The sequence below is a fragment of the Eublepharis macularius genome, chromosome 6 (genome assembly GCF_028583425.1).
Source record: "Eublepharis macularius isolate TG4126 chromosome 6, MPM_Emac_v1.0, whole genome shotgun sequence".
Lineage (NCBI taxonomy): Eukaryota > Metazoa > Chordata > Lepidosauria > Squamata > Eublepharidae > Eublepharis > Eublepharis macularius.
The window spans coordinates 124,267,264-124,286,477 of record NC_072795.1 but is presented as its reverse complement, the minus strand read 5'-3'; the positions used below and the strand labels follow the sequence as shown (position 1 = coordinate 124,286,477).

At 43.6% G+C, this 19,214-nt stretch overlaps 1 protein-coding gene across 2 annotated transcripts in view; it reads left to right on the top strand.

Annotated features, from left to right (window-relative positions):
• The window catches only part of KAT6B (lysine acetyltransferase 6B), a 151,600-nt gene extending 135,957 nt beyond the window's left edge, over positions 1–15,643 (top strand). For both annotated transcript variants that reach the window (XM_054983672.1, XM_054983671.1), the window contains exons 15-16: positions 1,669–1,954; positions 11,743–15,643. In XM_054983672.1, the coding sequence (XP_054839647.1) occupies positions 1,669–1,954; positions 11,743–14,225 (2,769 nt within the window). In that variant the 3' untranslated portion in view covers positions 14,226–15,643. The remainder of the gene's footprint in view (positions 1–1,668; positions 1,955–11,742) is intronic.
• Positions 15,644–19,214: the final 3,571 nt, after the last annotated feature.

Here is a 19,214-nt window from a genome sequence, read left to right as displayed (position 1 = left end):
TCCAGGGCCTTCTTGTTACCTTAGCCTAAAACTCACAATTGTTACTTGGATTTAAATTTTAATAATCCAGTATATGTCAAAGCATAACTTTAGTTTGTTTCTGGTATTTGCAAAATGGGGCATCCCTACCATTTTATTTTAGAAACAGTCTGGGAGAAAGGTAGGTTTATAAAAACTTAAAATACATACATTGATAGATAGATAGATAGATAGATAGATAGATAGATAGATAGATAGATAGATAGATAGATAGATAGATAGATAGATAGATAGATAGATAGATAGATAGATAGATAGATAGATAGATAGATAGGTTTATTGTATACAGCCGTAGGCCATTACAAGTCACAAACAACAGAGCAGAAACACAAGTTTGAATAAAATTGATGTGACATGGTCAAAAGCATTAAAATTTAAAACTAGATACATGGTCAAATCATTAAAATTTAAAACTAGATGCAGCCATTAAACCATTTCCAGTTGTCAAGTTCATATAGGGCAATAAAAGTATACACAGTTAAAACAGTAAAGACAATAAAAATCCCCAATGTACAATATTAATGTTATCCCTTAAGTACAGCATTGGCCCGTATTTTTTTTGCAGCCAGGGCATACATATAAAGCCATTTTGTGGGATATACATACATTTTAAATAACTTATTCCCTGGTCACATGCCCTTTTTTTGCCCAGATCCCACCAAGTCTTTTGTTCAGCTAAGCATATGATTGACTCTTATCTATGGGGCCTGAATGAATAAAGTGAGAGGGTAAAACGGAGCATGTGAATTCGTGTACCTAAATGTTTCCCTTTTAAAATATTGTAATTCTGTGACCCTGAAGAAACAAAAGCGATCCAGATGATTTCGGTGAACAAGAAAAAAGAAAAATGGCTCTCATGTCTTCTGACACCTCCAGGGCAAACACATTTGAATCTGTTTTCTTTGGAGTCCTAAAATGGCCACATTATTTTTTAAAGGGAGTATCAGAGTACGCTGACTCATATGTTCATTTTCTCCTTCCCATTTTATTCTTGCAAGCCTCATGCAAATTTGCTGAGCAAAGGATTTTGCAGAATCTGCTTAAATTAGAATCTACAGTGTCCTTGGTCAGATTTGATGATTTTTCTGTTTAGTCCCATTAAACTGTATACTCTGTTGCTTTGTTGGTCACGTAATACTCGTCCTTCTCTTATGGTGAAAATCTTCAAATAATACCTGTAGATGAGAAGGGAAATCTAAATTATGGCTATAATTCTAAAATCAAATGTATTTGTATTTTCTTAAATATACAGAGGCCATAATAGCATTATTCGCACAATAGATGAAGTTACCTTCGTCCGTACGGTTCCTCAATGTTCAAGCTGTTGCATGATTTCAACTCACGGTGCTCAAATCCAAAGATAAGATTCTTTGAGCACTTAGCGAAGCGCATGGTGGAACTGTTCATGCTTTTGAGTCCTTCAGTGGTAATTCCTCAAACATGTTAGGAGCAGCTTGTGGGGGAGAGGGATGTCTGGAGCAGAACGTATGTAGAGGCGTCAAGGTCAGTAACATCTGGAACATCAAACAAACTAGTCTGCCATGAATGCGTATCGTAAGAGTGGGATGGTTTACCTAAAAGCATATTTAGCTTTTCTGCCTGACTTTAATACTTTGCTATTATTTTTAGAGAACTTTCATGTTGAAAAAGAAAAGGGGTCGCAAACGCAGAAGGATTAATAGCAGCGTTACGACAGAGACAATTTCTGAAACCACCGAAGTGCTGCACGAGCCCTTTGATAACTCTGAAGAAGACCAGCCGATGCCAGAGCTTGAGCCCACTTGTGAGACGGATGGGGAAGAGGACGACTTAAAACCTGGGGCTAGGAAAGCCTGCCAGTGTCAGCCTGCAGAGAAACAGGAGGAGGAACAAGAGAGAGACAATCATTGCTACCAAAACGAAGTTCAGTGCAGAGGTGAGTGGGAACTGGGTTTGTAGTCCAATCCTAAGCAGACCTACTCCAGTCTTAGCCCATTGAAATCAGTAGGTTTAGACAGGAGTAACTCTGCTTAGGATTGCTCCGTTTGTCTCTTAATTTAGTTCGCATGGTTTTCTTTTTTTACATTGATTGTAATGATGGAGATACGCAGTTATCTTGCTGAAAGCTTTCCTTTTTATCACATTTCAAATAACACAGAACTTTGAAACTCTTTTGGCAGTGATCAACTAGGCTATGTCTTCTGGTGGGCTAATTTGTTCTTCATCATTCCTGACACTTTGTTAACCAATTAACGTGCATGGTTCTTTTTAGAATTGCATTACTGAGTTTCCACATTTTTGTTTCAGTTGGAGACCGATTCAGAATCAAAACACTGCCATACTGGCTCAGACACTACTTTTCTCATTCCAGACTGGCTTTCCATTTCTTGTCCTGTCCTCATGTCCCCCCTTCCTAGCCAGAAAAAAATTCTAGTCCAACTTCTAGATGCTCTAAGACTGCAGAAGAGAGGCAAGTACCCCGGCCAAAGGTCCGAAGCTGCTGAGAGGCTGCACTTCTTCCTCCAGAAAGAACTCCGGGACAAAAAGATCTGACCTCGATCAACAGCCAGAGAAGTCAGGGGCTTAGGCAGTTCCACCCATCCAAGGCTATAGGAAGAGAAGAAGGCCCAGCTGAACACAAATTTTTGCTGTCCAGCTGGAACCCCCCCCCCCCATTTTCCTCCATTCTCCTTCTTTTTGGGTTCTTGCCTTTTTTTAGACAATAAGCCTGAGGGAAGAAGAGCTTGTAAGCTGCTTTGGGAGGCAATTGTGGAAGAGAAATATAACAGCAACTTAATCAGAGCAGGTCTATTCCTAGAAATGCTGCCAGTGTTTGCCACTTAATAAACTCCAGAATATAAGCTTGGGCAGCTTGTAGTTCCCAGAACTATTATGAGATTTCATTCTTTTGTACAGTCCCACACAGGAACTGCACGTGTGTGGGCCTGCTGCTCAGAGGGAATCCTAGTTTTAGAACTCCAAAGGGGGGATGCACCTCCCACAGAGCATGTGAGCACTCAGACAGTCGTGTGCGTCACGGGAGGTGCGCCCCCTTCCCTTACATTCCTTCTAGCGTTCGTTTGTATGCACGTGCGCACTTGCCTGCTCAGTTTGCAACATTCCTTGATCTAGCTGCTGAAAGGACAGCTGCTGCTGTTGTCAACTTAGTGCCTGCACAGTGTGTATTCTTCAAGCTGAATTTGTCATTCATGTCTCGTTGTGATCTGTGTTGGATTTGTTGTGTCAACAAGTTCCTGTATGCATGCTACTGAAAATTATTTCTTGCATATGTAAGAATTTACATATGCAACAAAACAAAATTGGTTATCTTAATTTGTAATCTGCAGAACATTTTTTTTTACTGTGACTCACCTATCCAACAAGTTCTCACATTGGAATGGGTATACAAATATTTTCTTGCATATACCCAAAGTCTGGCCATTATCCCCATCAGAAAGGCGGGGGGACACCTTTTCTCTTAAATACCCAATTAATTTATTCTTGAAAAAATCCAACCAGCTTTCAAAATGTGGATCCACATGAGATCTCTTGCAGGGAACCTCTGTGAATGTTGAGTTATTGTGAAACCTTTCCCCACAAGTGCTCCCCCACTCCAGATTGGTGCACAAAGTTGTTCTTCTGGCATTGCTGCCAGAATCTAGCATTCATTGATCTGCAGCGTGCAGCCTTGCGAAACATAATATGCACACAAGCGTTGCGCTTGCTGCTCTCAGGTGTACATAACAGTTGCCTTCTATTTTTATAGAAAATTCAGTCCCATTTCTTTACATAATTGTGCTTTCCTGGCCATTCTTGCTTAAGATGCATGTCGGGGACACTCTTCATCTTTGTGTCTTAGAATATTCTAAATGTCTGTCTAACATGCATTTAAGCAAAGTGCCCAGAGGTCAGCTGGCCAGTTTTATGTCTCAGAAATACATTTGATTAATCACACTTTGAAAAGATCTGTCTTTTCCCCAGAATGCCTTTTTTAAAATGTACATTCAATGCTAAGCCAAGTGAAATTGTGCTTGTTTATTATTTCCATTAATAGATATCACTGTCACATAACCTTCTTAAACCTCACATAACCTTCATAACCTTATTAAAACTTTCTTAAACTGTTGTTAAAAGCATAATTGGAGGCAGGAGGCACTCAGAAAAGTAATGTAAGTTCATTGTCAGTCTTCTATGCAGTCCCGCATGGTGCTGTGCAGGGCACAATAACTGCCCTGCCGATTGGCAGGTTTCTGTAGCTTTAAGACTGGAAAGGGGGTGCCTTCCTCTCCCAGAGCATCTGTGCTGTTGTTTCCCACCCGAACAGCCCACCTTCTGGGAAGGGCAGCGTCCCAACCCTCCGGTTTCCTTTTGCCACTGGTTGGAGAGGAACAGTTGTAGTGAGCTCTTCTTTTTTAGGCCTTCTGTGTTCTCACCGTTCGCCTGAGAGAGAGGAAGAAAAGAAATACTTGTGAGATTGTGGCCGGTAAAGCCTTGTTTAAAAAGTGCATACAATGCAGCACTAAGATGTCCAAGTCATATGGTCAGTCTCTTTGTCTCATCTCTCTGGGAGGAAGGCATAGTGTAGGAACCTGCAAGCATTGCCAGGTTTTCACACCTAAAGCCCGTACCAAGAGAGCCACCTGGCTCAAGGCAGTTCTCTGGGAAAGGGCACTTTCCAGTACCAACAGCCCAGCAGCAAAGTCTTCTGCCCTGGTGGAGCTTGCGAGTTCGCTGGATCAGGCGCAATTGAGCGCTTTGAACTTGAGTGCCCCGGGCCCATGATATCCAATTGTCCCAACTCTGATCTGACAATGCTCCAGGTCCAGACACCCCTCAGAGTAGGTCTCGAGGGCCCCTTTGTTGACACCAACTGGTTCGCACTTGGATCCAAACCTCAAAAGTTTGAAGTCACTGGTGGTGAGTGAGTTTACTCATGAGACTTCTGAACAGCCCAAGAAAAGGGAAAAAACTAAATCAAAGCACTCCACCAAACAAAAAGCCGGCTCCCATCACCAAAATGCATCACTCGATCTGGATGCAGGTAAACTGGAAGTCATCGAGATTCCTCGTACTTTGCTGGCTCACTTAAAGTCTCTGTCGATCTGTTCCTCAGAGCAGGAAGGCGAGCTGGTCCATCTTCGTCCAGAACTGATGCATTGGGCCCATAGGTGAGTCCCCCATCAAGACTGTTTGCATAAATGCCCTACCTGGTACTCTTAACTGCATGCCGCCACTGAGTGGGACTGACTGGGAGGAAGTCTACTGACTGGAGTCAATCAGATCCGTTACAGCCTATGGCCATTCAACACCCATCTTATTATATTCCACAGTCTTCCTTGGCCTTTCAGTTGTTGGAGTCAGAGACGGAGCCGTGCACCCTGGGTCAGAGTCCGAGTGTCCCTTCCGATCCTTCTCCTGTTGAAACCGTGGGCAACAGAGAGCCAGCTTCTCTGACAGATGATTTCTGCTTATACACAGAGAAAAATGTTAAAGATGGCAAAGTCCTTTGACACAGACGTATCTTTCATTGAGTCAAAACTGAAGGATCAGATCCTTCAATGTCTGTATGCTGGGAATCCAGCTAATATTGCCTTTCCTATGATTAAAGGCTTTATAGGATTGATGTCCACTCTTTGTGAGAGACTGGCAGCCATACCAGCTATGTCGAAGAAAGCAGAAGGGCTTTATAAGATGCAATCCTGACACAGGCAGGGATCTCAGCTGACAAGGAAGGAAGAAAGCTCGATGTTCTTGGAAAGAGAAGGTATTCTTTTGCAGTGTTCAGCATTAAAATAGTGACTGATGCTGCTATAATGGGAGCCAACCAAATATTTTTTATGGAATAAAAGGCTGTGTATAACAAATGCTTACCTGAAGGCCAAAAGGCTTTAGCCAGAGTCATCCAGGATGGAATGTGACAGACTCCTCAACATCTTCCATAGTCATCAGAAGGCAAGCCTAGCTATGTTCCACTGCATTACCAACAGAGGCAACAAACAAGGTGGAAGACATGCTGTTTGAGGGCCAAACTCAAAAGAGGAAAGACCATCAGACAACCAGATCCTACAGGATTTTAGCTCCCTCGTTACAGTTGGGCTCCAGAGCATTTGGCAAACAGCAACAATACAAAGGGCATCAGTTTAGGTACCAGCCATACCACCGGTATCAGCAGTGTTCTCACCATCATTCCTTGCCAGAGACTCAAATACAACATCAGAGGAGGAAAACCTTGCACAGGTTGAGACAGAGTGCCAAATCTCTGCCCCCAAGGATCCACCTCAAAGTCAGAAGTACCTGTTCTGACAGGGGACGACGGCCTAGTGGCATATGGCAACAGATTCTCCCACTTTTTATAGGAATGGAGATTTATCACCACAAATGCTTGGGTGCTGGAGATAATTCAGGATGGTTATGAAATTGAGTTTTATCATTCCCTGTGTCTGAGTCTCCCTTATATATCTATAAGCAACACATCACCAGAGTTAGCAAGTGAACGTCTAGTGTTCATCAACAAAGAGATGATACAACAAGTCCCTGAGTCTGAATCTAGATTTGGATTCCATACTAAGTTCTTTTTGGTTGATAAGAAGAATGGAGGCTTTAGGCCCGTTCTTGACCTTAGAGATCTGAATAAACCCGTCAGGATGCAGAAATTCAGAATGGTCACACTCCCTGTGGTTCAACAACTGCTGCTGCCTGGGTCCTGGTTTGCAGTCCTCAGTTTAAAGGATTCTTACTTTCATTTTTCCATCCATCTATCATACGGAAGATTTTTGAGGTTCCAGTTTGGGGAACAGATTTACCAATACAAGGTACTGCCTTTTGGCTTAGCCAGAGCTTCGATTGTTTTTACCAAAGATATAGCTGTCGTGGTTGCTTTCTTGAGGACAAAGGGGTGCTAAATTTACCTGTCGCTAGATGACTGGCTGATTTCAGCGCAATCTAGCGAAGGCTTGCAGAGTCATATAGTTTTAATAGTAAGGGTGTTTGAACAGGTAGGGTGATCAGTTTCAAAAAGTCCAATTTAATTCCTTCCAAAAAAGTACAGTCCAGAGAGGCTTTCCTAAACACCTCACAAAGCCAAGCCTTTCTCCCTTCAGATAAGGTGCGAAAGATAGAGGTGCTAGCGCATTCCATGTCGGGCTGTAGATTCCAGTCAGCAGTGAAAATTCAAGTGCTGCTAGGTTTGATGGCAGCAACTGCAGCTGTGATGCTTTTAGCAGCAGGGTTACACATGAGGCAGCTCCACATTTGGTTCCATTAAGTTCATAATCCCGCGGTACACTCATAAGCCAGAGAATACTCCACCCTGAGGACAGGAGTCAATTATTTAAGGTTGTGGCTTTGTAATATCACTTCAGAGGAGTTGAATTTGGCTCTCCCAAAACTGATGCGACTAACGGTTACCACTGATGCTTCACTGGAGGAGTCGGGGCACATTGCCAATACATCTCAGCCCGTGGAGCCTTGTTGGTAGGAAGAAAGAGTTTACTTATCAGTCTACTAGAACTGCAGGCCATACATTATGCACTTACCTCCTTTGTAGATATCGTGAACTACAGAAGGGTTCAAATACACAGACAACTGAACAGCTGTGTTTTACTTAAACAAACAAGAAGGCACTGTGTGCAAGGAATCTCTTAAAATCTGAGACTGGACTGTACAATACAAGGTCTCTCTGCAAGGCTGTCCATATTCCCAGCACATCAAATGTTATGCCGGACTGACTGAGCAGGCTGGCATCTGTCATTCACAAGTGGGTCACTAAAGGAGTGCTACATACCATGGGTTTTCAATCATTGGGGCTCACTGGAGATAGAGTGCTTTCCCCCCAAAGAAAACAGCAAAGCCCCAATGTTCTGTTCCAGAAGAGGGACAAACCGAAGATCTTTAGGAGATCCTTTTCAAATCAAATGATCAGGATTCCTGTTTTATGCCTTCCCACCCATAACCTTAATCCATGCATGAACAGCAAAATGCAGACAGATGGGACCTATGGCATAGTAGCATCACTGGTCCATGTCAGCCATGGTTTCAGTGGTTACTGATGCCGGCCAGGAATTGTTATCTCCATTTGCCTATGGCTCTGAACTTCTTACAATGCGGGAGAGTGAAACATCACAATGTACCTAGACTGAGACTCACAGTGTTTAATTTCCTTGTAGAAGCTAATTTCCTGGAAAGGGTAGCAGAAGTTATTCTGAATGCCGGAAAACCTAACACTAGTTAATTTTGTTCCTGACAGGTTTGGACAGGTTTGTAAGTTGGGCAAGGGACAAAGGAATTAATCCCCAGTCCTGTCCCATTGCCACAGAGTTAAAGTACCTTCTGAGCTTCAAGCAAGAGGATTTGTCCTTTTCTGCTATTAGGGTCAATTTGGCAGCTATAATCTACATTTCACACTTCAGTAGATGAGAAAACACTCTTCTCGCATTATACTTCTAAATTAGTTCTCAAGAGCCTTTATAATATGTTTCCATCGGTGAAGCCAATAGTACCACAATGGTCACTGTCTTTGGTATTACCCAAATTGATGACCAGACCCTTTGAGCCTTTAGCCACCTGCCATTTGAAATTATTATCCTTGAAGGTGGCATTTTTGGTGACTATCATGTCGGCCAGACTTATAAGTGAATTGGCAGCATTGAGAATGGGCCCACCTTTCATTAAGACACATCCAGAAAAGGTGGTACTTAGATCAAGCTTCCAATACCTTCATAAAGTGGTGTCTAAGTTCCATACTTCCCAGGAAATAGTATTTCCAGTGTTCTTTCTGACACCCACCTCTGAGGCAGAGAGGGATCTCTACATACTAGACATTTGTAGAGCGATGCTCTTCCATATAGATTGTACTGCCTCCTTTAGATCCAAAGTACAGTTATTTGTCAGTTACACAGGACCGAAAAAAGGGAACAAGAGCCTCATCATAAGCATTTCTAGGTGGGTAGTTCAAACCCTTTCCTAGAGTTGGCAAGAGCGAAAATACAAAACTGGAAAGTGAATCCTCGCTTATCAAGGTAGCAGCCACCACCAGCCCCTCTAACTATCCCACAGCTCGAGACCAAGAGGCCAGCCTCAAACCCTCTGAGCATTACGCAAACAGAAGTCAGCCTTGTAGAGAAGGCATCCTGCAGGTTGAGTCCAGAGACAAGTTAATTGGGTAGCATATGGCAAATTGGCCAAGGTATTGGATTCATATTGAAGCAGTAACACGAATGACTCCACCCAAGCTGTAGCTAATAGAATTTATTAAAGGAAGGGCAAAACAACAAAGGCTAAATCCTTAGGCTAACATACAGCAGAAACCTATAGCCTAATCCAGATGTTACCTTCAGGCAGATCACAAAGTTCAATAGGGCTGCAAGATGACAAGTCCAAAAGTCCAAGAGATAAAACCAAAGAGACACCAGCTATAGGACTCTGCCTGCAGTGTAGTCCTCAAAGCAAAAGGTTGATCCTTCGGGCCAGAGTGGACCCAGATGAAAGGACAAAAGGGACCCCAAGAGGAACCAAGAAGGAATCCATAGAGGGAAAGGACAACAAGCAGACTAAAAGACACTTTTTAAAGTTGAACTGCCCACAGCAGCCAATCAAAAGGGGCCAAACCTGTGACCAGCCCTTACACGTGAAAGGGAAGAACTCCACTCCCATGAGGCCGTGTGCTAATTAACCAGAATGCCGGAGTCAGCCTTCCTAAAGTTCTGTTGAGCATTTAGCAGTGCACCTGCAGAGACTGAGAGCTGGCAGTGCCATCTTGGCCTCAGTCTTCAAAAGAATAACTCTCTCCAAAATCAAAGAGGGCCATAAGGAGAGAGCAATAAACCTACATGTTTTATTTTAGCCAGGCCAAAAGCCTAATTCAAAGTGATAGATTGAAACGAGAAATAAACTAAGCAAGCGAGTTTCTTGAGAAAGTTATGAACAAGCCAACCTACCTTTTTCATTGGAGATACATGCTCATTCCACCAGGTCTCAGACTGTTCAGTGATTTTCATCAGAGCTGTTCCCATACAAGACATCTGCGAAGCTGCAACATGGTTGTCCGCTGATATTTTCATAAGATACTATGCCCGGGATGTCAATAACAGGAGAGATGCAGCAGTGGGTCAAGCAGTTCTTCAATCTCTGTTTCAGCGAAGAGCCTCATCCCTCCTCCTAAGGTAAGCAACTTGCTAAACTCCCATGTGGGACTATACAGAAGACTGACCATGAAAACAGAGTTGCACTTACCTGTAACTTGTTCATTGAAGTCTTCTGTGCAGGCACACATATCCTGCCTCTTGCCCCACTGCGTTCTCTTCACTACTTACCTTGGAGAGTCTGGAGGCTCAGGAAAAACTGAGCATTGGGGGGCTGCCCTCCTCAGAGCGTGGGGTGTTCAGGTGGGAAATGGCCCTGCAGGTGCTCTGGAAGGGGAAGGCACCCCGGCTCCAGTCTTAAAGCTACAGAAACTTACTGATCAGCAGGACTGTGCATGTGTAGTCCCATGTATACCTGCACAGGAGACTTCAGTGAACAACAGTTACAGGTAGGTGCAACCTTGTTTTGTATTCCATGTCCTGTGTTTGGACAGCATGAGTTTGCATCAACAGTCTAGAATGGGAGAAATATCTGTTTGTGTGTGTGTGTGTGTGTGTGTGTGTGTGTGAGAGAGAGAGAGAGAGAGAGAATGAAAGGATGCACACACTGCCATCATAAATATGGCTGGAATAAGTATATCTGAAATAGTATTAGTTGGGTAGTCATGTTGGTCTGCATAGAACCACAGGATTTGAGTCCAGTGGCACCTTAGAGATCAGCAAGATTTTCAGGGTATGAGCTTTTGAGAGTCAGAGCTCCCTTCTTTAGATACAAGTAGGAATGGAGATCCCTAAGATTTTATATTTCAGCCAAAAGATGGGTTAGGTGTTACAAGAGAGGGCATCAGGAAGCAAAGATACAATGCAGCTTGATTAGATGGGAGGTGTGTAGCGAATGAAGACATCAGGATGTAAAGGTACAATGGTACAATGTAGCTTGACTAGAGCAGAACATAGCATCTGTAGTGAGATAAGAATCCTAAGTCTCTATTCAGCCCAGGAGAGTCCATTGTTCTAAATGTGCGAATGAACTACATTTCATAAATCTCATGTTGTAATCTTCCCTTGAAGTCTCTCTGTTTGACATTAGAAATCACAACACTCAAAAACCAGTGGGAGAACATTTTAATCTTCCAGGACATTCCACTGCTGACCTAGAAGTGACTCTCAAACAGAGAAACTTCAAAGGAAGATTACAAGGTGAGATTGCTGAAATGAAGTGCAGTCACAAATTCAGAACAATGGACCCTCCTGGGCTGAATAGAGATTTAGGATACTTAGTTGACTACAGATGCTAAGTTTTGCTCTAATCAAGCTGCATTGTACCATTGTACCTTTACATCCTGACATCATTCGTCACTACGCCCCTCCCATCTAATCAAGCTGCATCGTACCTTTGTATTCTGTTGTAGCACCACACCTGCCTTTTGGCTGGGATATCAAGGCTCAGGGATCTCCATTCCTAATGATATTTGAAGAAGGGAGTTCTGACTCATAAAAGCTCATACCCTGAAAATCTCGTTGCTCTTTAACGTGCTACTGGACTCAAATCCTGCTGTATCTGAAGTGGTTCACATTTTCTTGAATATGTTTTTCTGAATGTTTGACTGCTTTGTTCTCTTTGTTCATTTCTTCATGTCTGTAGTTAATGCAGAAGAGCATGCAGCCATTCCGGAAGATGATAGTAAAGACAATCCTGAACCTGTAACAGATAAACAAGGATGGCTCAAAGGAGTGAAGCGATGTCCGTCCAAATGGCGGCAAAACAAAGAGAGAAAAGCAGGTTTTAAGCTGAATTTGTACACTCCACCAGAGACTCCTATGGAACCTGACTATCAGGCAATGGGAGAAGAATCAAAAGAAGTGGCTGAAAAAAACCCATCTCATGTTTCTGTCAGTACGGATGAGATTAAAGACCCTGAAACCATTCTGCCACATGAGGATGAAGCAGGAGAGCCTGTATCTGAGTGTTCAGAGCAACCCGAGGAGACATTTGAAAAAACAGAAAATGATGTCACAGAAGTAGAGGAAATAGAAGAAAACAATGTAGTGGAAGAGAGAGAAAATGCAAAGAGTCCAGATAAAGACCAAGAAGAGGAAACAGAAATGGAGAAGGATGAACCTGAGCATCTGGAAGAACAGGAGGAGGAGGAGGAGGAAGAGGAGGAAGAACAATCTCGCAATGAGGATCATGATGCTGATGATGAAGATGAGAGCCACATGAGTTCAACAGAAGGGGAGAAGAAGATGGAGCCAGGAGAAGCTCTCGAAGAAGTAATCGAGAATGGGGAGTCTTTTTTAGACTCAAATGAACAGAATGGCAGTTCAAATCAGGAGGACTTAATGGACTGTGGAGTTGAGCTTGCCGCTGCGTGTGAGACCGACCATAAAGAGCTTCCTGCTATTCCAGAGCCCATATCTGAGCCCGGTGATGAGAAAACAGAAAACGACACCCCAAAGGACAGTGCAGAACTTAATTCTGCGTTCAAGGATGAAAACGCGGAAACCATGGAGATAGATTCTGAGACAGCACAGGCAGTAAAGTCTCTGACGCAAGAAACAACAGAGCAAGAAGATGTGTTCCAGGATTGTACAGAGACTCAAGAGGCCTGTCAAAGTCTGCAGACTTACAGCAATACCGACCAAAGCCCCCAGATGATCACACTGGATGACTGCCAGCAGTCTGACCACAGTAGCCCAGTCTCGTCTGTCCATTCTCATCCCAGCCAGTCTGTCCGCTCTGTTAATAGTCCAAATGTGCCTCCACTGGAAAACAGTTACACTCAAATAAGCCCAGATCAAAGTGCCATTTCTGTGCCATCTCTACAAAACATGGAAACCAGTCCCATGATGGATGTTCCTTCTGTTTCTGACCATTCGCAGCAGGTAGTGGATAGTGGATTTAGTGACCTGGGCAGCATTGAGAGCACGACAGAGAACTACGAGAACCCAAGCAGCTATGACTCCACCATGGGCAATGGCATCTGTGGAAACACCTCCTCGCAAAACAGCTGCTCCTATAGCAATCTCACGTCTGGTAATATGACGCAGAGTAGCTGTGCGGTGACCCAGCAGATGTCCAACATGAACGGGAGCTGCAGCATGATGCAGTCCACCAGCATCAACTCTCCACCCCCTTGCAATGTGAAGTCTCCTCAAGGCTGTGTGGTGGAAAGGCCCCCGAGCAGCAGCCAGCAGCTCCCGCAGTGTAGCATGGCTGCCAATTTCACTCCGCCTATGCAGTTAAATGAAATCCCAGAGACTGGCAACAACAATATTGGCTTGTATGAAAGAATGGGCCAGAGTGAGTTTGCCGCAGGGCATTACCCGCAGCCGTCCGCCACCTTTAGCCTTGCCAAACTGCAGCAGTTGACCAACACGCTAATGGACCATTCGTTGCCTTACAGCCATTCAGCTGCTGTCACTTCCTATGCAAATAGTGCCTCTTTGTCTACCCCTCTCAGTAGCACAGGACTTGTTCAGCTCTCTCAGTCCCCTCATCCGGTTCCAGGGGGTGCCCAAGTCCAGGCTACGATGACTCCACCCCCTAACCTTACTCCTCCTCCCATGAACTTGCCACCTCCCCTTTTGCAGCGTAACATGGCTGCTTCCAATATTGGCCTGTCCCATGCTCAGAGACTGCAGACTCAGATGCCTGGCAAAGGCCATGTTTCAGTGAGGACTAAGTCGTCATCTCTGCCACCAGCTGCGGCGGCCCATCAGCCACAGATTTACGGGCGCGCCTCGCAGACTGTGACCATGCAAGGGCCAGCGCGCACCTTAACCATGCAGCGTGGCATGAACATGAGCGTGAACTTAATGCCGGCCCCAGCATACAATGTCAACTCTGTGAACATGAATATGAACACCCTCAATGCTATGAATGGGTATAGTATGTCCCAGCCCATGATGAATGGTGGCTACCATGCAAATCACGGGTATATGAATCAAACAGCCCAGTACCCTATGCAGATGCAGATGGGAATGATGGGAAGCCAGCCATATGCACAACAGTCAATGCAGACCACCCCCCACAGCAACATGATGTACACTCCTCCGGCGCATCATGGCTACATGAACACTGGCATGTCCAAACAGTCTCTGAATGGCTCTTATATGCGGAGGTAGATTGGTGGGGGTGGTGGACATACCAAACTGATGTGCTAGGATCTGACCTGCACAAAGATGCGGAGAGTATGATTTCAAAACCAGCAACTGGTGTGAATGCAAAAACATTCGTTGGCACCATGAAAAACTGTATGCAGCAGAAAGCCTTATATAAATGTGTTCTCATTACCTTTTTTGTAATTCTTGTTTTGTTTGCAATTTTTTAATATAGCAAGTTCTGTGGAAAGGCGGAACTTCTTCATTGTACTGCGAAGACACAAAATAAGCTGATGGTTCACAGCCATTTTTATGTGCCTGCTCCCATTCAAAATGTGGATCATAGTTTTGGAGTATATCTGATGTTGTGCTGGACCGTGAGCTTTCCCTCCTGTTCTGTCCTCCCCCTTCCCCTTCCGCCATGTAAATGCTTTTTGGCATTGCCTTCATGGTCTGTTTTGTTCCTCGAGGTGACACTTTTCGCATGCCGCTAATGTCTTTGTTAGTGACAGTGCGTTTCGTAGTACTGTACAAGTGTTGTGCTTAACAGTAAGCCATTTCTTAATTTGTGGGGTTTGAGGGGTTTTTTTTGTTGCCTTGATTAGGTCACCCCAATTTAAGGGGTTTTTAAAAATTATATTTTTGTTAATTATATTAAAAATCTTGTAAAAATGAGAGAGAGAAAGAGAGAGAGAGAAGCTGTTAAAGCTATTCAGATTTTGGTTAGTTCAAAGAGTTTTGGATACAGTCCACCAGGGAGTTCCATTGCTGCGGTGCTCTTTTGCAACTCCCATCCCCCCCGCCCCCCCCCCCGCCCCCCGGTGGAGCTGGTACAGGTGAGCATCCTGGAGGACTCTCAGTCGCTTAATGTCTGGTATAAAGTTGATTCCTTTTTCTATTCTGGGGACAGATTTCGTTTTTTCCTGAGGAGGGGAAAAGGCAGCTTTTGTGTTTTGTTTTTAAAGCAATCCCTTATTGATTAAATGAAACGTATCAGTGTTTATCGAGGTTTTGAAACATTTTCATTTATGTCCAAATAACTTGGCAGGACTTTAAAAAAAGTGAATTTGGTGTAAAGTTGCTATTTTATGGAAACGCCTCCAACTTTACATTTTCATTCCATCTGTAGATTTTTCTATCTTTATAAAATATTGGAGTTATTTTTTAAGAGAAATAAATACAGCAGTAGGGTGTGAATAGCTCAAACGAAGCTTACAGAGCGCATGTACAAAGCAGAAGGTAATTGTGTCTGTTTATATGGCTTCCTTTTTTTGTAGCCTTTGTACCTGTACAGAGTGACTGTAAGGGCCAAGAAGTGGCTTGATTCATGTATAAAAATAGACCCAGTGACACTCTTGTATTTATCTGTTACCTTTTTAGTCAGTCACTTAAAAAAACAGAAAAAGACAAGCTGTACATTTTAACATAAAAATAAATTATGATGAGCCATTTTTAGCCTCTTGTGTCTTGTCATAGTCTGATGCGCACGGAGAACGATGACCCGCAGCCGGTCCTGGTCTAAGGCCGTAGCCTGGGCTGGTCCCAGCTCCTTTGTTGCCCTAAGTAAGATGATCACACCGATCCTCTCCTCAGCCACTGCCTGGATGCAAACCAAGCCTCTGCCGCATCCCTGCACGGTCTTGGTTGGGACCCAGCCTGTAATGGCCCAGGCCCAGGAGATGACGACCGTCACGTCTTGTGCCCTTGATGGCTGGGGGTGCACCAAGTCCCCACGGTGTGCCAGCAGCCTTGCTGTGCTGCTCCAAGCATTCGCTTCAGGTGCTTGGCCAAATAACCCGCCCTAGGCAAGACCTGCAAAGTAGTAAAATCGAGAGGCACCTTACCTAGGGAAGCCTCGTGTCTGAAGTCTTACCGGTAACGCTTACTGTGGTGTGCGCTGGGGGAAATCAAAGTTTTGAAGTTTCGAGAAATCACAATTTTTGACTGTGGATAGTAATCTGTTTGCTGGAAATCGAGAGGGGAGAAAAAAACAATCACTCTTTCTGAATGTAGGGCTGGAACCCTCTTTTATTGACTTTTCAGACAGGTCTTTTCAGCTTAAGGGAAAAGCAGGTTTCATTTGTTTTAGGATGTGCATTTTCTCATTCAGTTAGAGTGAGAGATTGATTTTGTATGCATGTTTACTCTAGCCGGGGTAGAGAACACAGCGCCTCAGAGGTCACAGGCCTAAATCCGAGGTCCGCAGCTCCTCAAGATGCTGTTGGACGCCTCAAAACAGGTGAGTGGTACGGCATGGCAACCTCCAGACTTTTTGCAGAAACCTGACTGAGATGGTTACGTGAGTCTCGTCTTGCACAGTGATTCCCAACCTTTTCGAGTATGAGGATCCCTTTTTAACATCAAAACATTTCACAGACCCTTCCCCACAATAGCAGTTATATCAGTTGATTGAGAATTTATTATGTATTAATAACAAAAAGATCAAAACAATATTTAGTGCACATATGGATTCGTAGACTGCTTGCAATAACTCCACAGACTCCTAGGGGTCCCTGGTACCTGAACTGGGAGCCACTGGCCTAGCAGGTAAGGTAGGTGGGTAATCTCAAGGGTGCCTTCTGAAAAATGTGGCATAGAGTGTGTGGAAAGAGTGTGTCCCTACAGGTTCAATCTCTGGCCACTCCCCTCCTCTGTGTTTTCTCCCTTAATTCTTTTCCTTCAGGTTTTAATCCTTGGTTGAGATCTCATGTCCTGGGACTGCCCCACACTTGTGTAAACAGGTCCATATCACTTCAGGTATAATATGCTGTGTTGTGGTGCCTCCCATATTCTGAAGGACTGAGTCCCATTAATGTCCACAGAGAGAAAGATGAGTTGGAGATCCCAGCAGAACTATGAAGTGATGCATTTCTGGTGTATGTTCCGTTCCCTGAGGTATAGCAGATTCATGCAAACCTTGTTCAGTTACCCACATGTCACGTGCAGCAGCTGAACCACACTACATTCACAAGTAGCTTCCAGACAATAAGACAGAAAAGCTGTTCCTGACATCTTCTCTATTCCAGCCACACCCTGAAAGTTTTGGAGGAGAGGGAAGCATTAACGAAAACGTAATCTGTGGGTTTACTGGAAAGATGAGCCCCTGGTAGTTGAGAATTAAAAATGGTCAAAGACTTTAGCATAAAGAAAAGGCAGCTATATGGGTAGAACTGATGATGGGAAGTAGGAGTGGCTTTGGCAATGGTCACAGCATTACAGGTTTTTGTAATTAGCACTCAAGTTTAGAAACTTTAAACTCTGTTGATTTTTTCCAAATTTTGAAGCAGCAATGCACAGTCCAAAGGAAGTGGGAGATTTTAGAACTCTCTGTATTTAACAACATTGTTCTGGAAATAATTTTATAAAATAAAAGCTGCCACTTGGAAATAACTCTTCAAATAATTTCTGAGGCATATGTGAAATAAAAAGTCAGAAGGAATGCCTTTTTTTTATAGCATTGGTACTGAAATTCTCTTAACTTTTTCAGAAGCTGCTTAAAACCTACAGGCACCTATGGCATGAATTGTTGACATGCTTACATTGATTGCGATCCGTGTTTCTAATTGCTCCTTTTTATAAAGTACTGTTAAGCTGAATCAAAGACACTTGGTTTCAGAATGGACGTCTGCACCAGAGTAGAGCCAGTGTGACATAATGGTTAGAGTACTGGTGTAGGGCTCTCTCTACTCACGTATCTCACAGGATTGCTGGGAGGATAACATGGGGGAGAGAATAGTGTACTCTTATCTGAGCTCCCTGGAGGAAAGGCAAGGAAAAAATGGAAAGGTAGAGAGATACATGTTGAGTATACGGTTGTCTTTAGCCAGCTTATCAAGGTTGCTAAATGCACTGGTGATTCACTTCAAACAAGAGGTCTTTCGTCTGAACGGTTAACATGATGCTGTTCTTCAGAGGATGAATTAGACGTGGCACAGCATAGAAATGGTCCAGTCAGTGCTTACATTCATGTAGATTAATTACTCGCTAATCAGACATCATTACATCTTTAGACAGCCTTTTGCTGTTCCAGCAAACATAGGAATGACCAGTGGGGACTTTACTGGTCTAGAATATCCAATGGCATATTTAAATGAAATTATTTTTAATCTCTGACTCCTCTTTATTAATGTATTTACTTTATTTATAGTCTGCCTTTTTTACTGAGTCTCAAGGTGGGTTACAGTTAAAAGCAGTGCCGTAAGAAACAGTGTAATAAGGAGAACCAACAAAAGAACACATTCATACAGACAATGAAACAGCATTACAGAACAATGCAGTGAAACATGTTACAGTCCACAGTAATAAAGCTGTATTACAACATTAGATGGCTATTTTTTAAAAAGCCTGTAGAATGTGCACAATGAAGACTACCGTAGATTCCACAGACATTAACAACATTAATTACAACTTTATTCAGTGTTGCATAATGGTTAGAGTGTTGGATTAAGTCTGGGAGACCCAGGTTTGAATCCCTGTTCTGCCATGGAAGCTTACTGAGTGACCATAGGCCAGTCAAATCAGCCTAACCTACCTCACCAGGTTGTTGTGATGATAAAATGGAGGAGAGGAGAATGACGTAAACCGCTTTGGGTCCGCATTGCAGAGAAAAGGGGTACCTATTAATAAATGCACCCGTGATCAGGTCCCTGATTAAAGCCGATTAGGAAAGGGGGAAGATCAACAGAGTATGGGTGATTCATTCAGGAACTCCTGGAAGACTTCTTGTCTTTACGTCTTTGCACTTCTCCAGGGTGTGGGGCTGATAGTCTTATCTCATGACTCACATTCCAATATTTTTCCATATCCAGCCGGAGTTGGGAACTGTTTTGCCTAGCCAGGCAACATACCATGTGCTTGAAGCACATGCGGGAAAGGCTTATGATATGCCCATATTCATAAGCTGTTCTTTAATAGCATGAGGGTTTGGCCTGACTGCTAACACACTAGTGGTCTTTGAGAGCCCAGAAGATGAAGCCGTGATTCAATATTAGTCCCTGCTTTTGTAAAAAGACA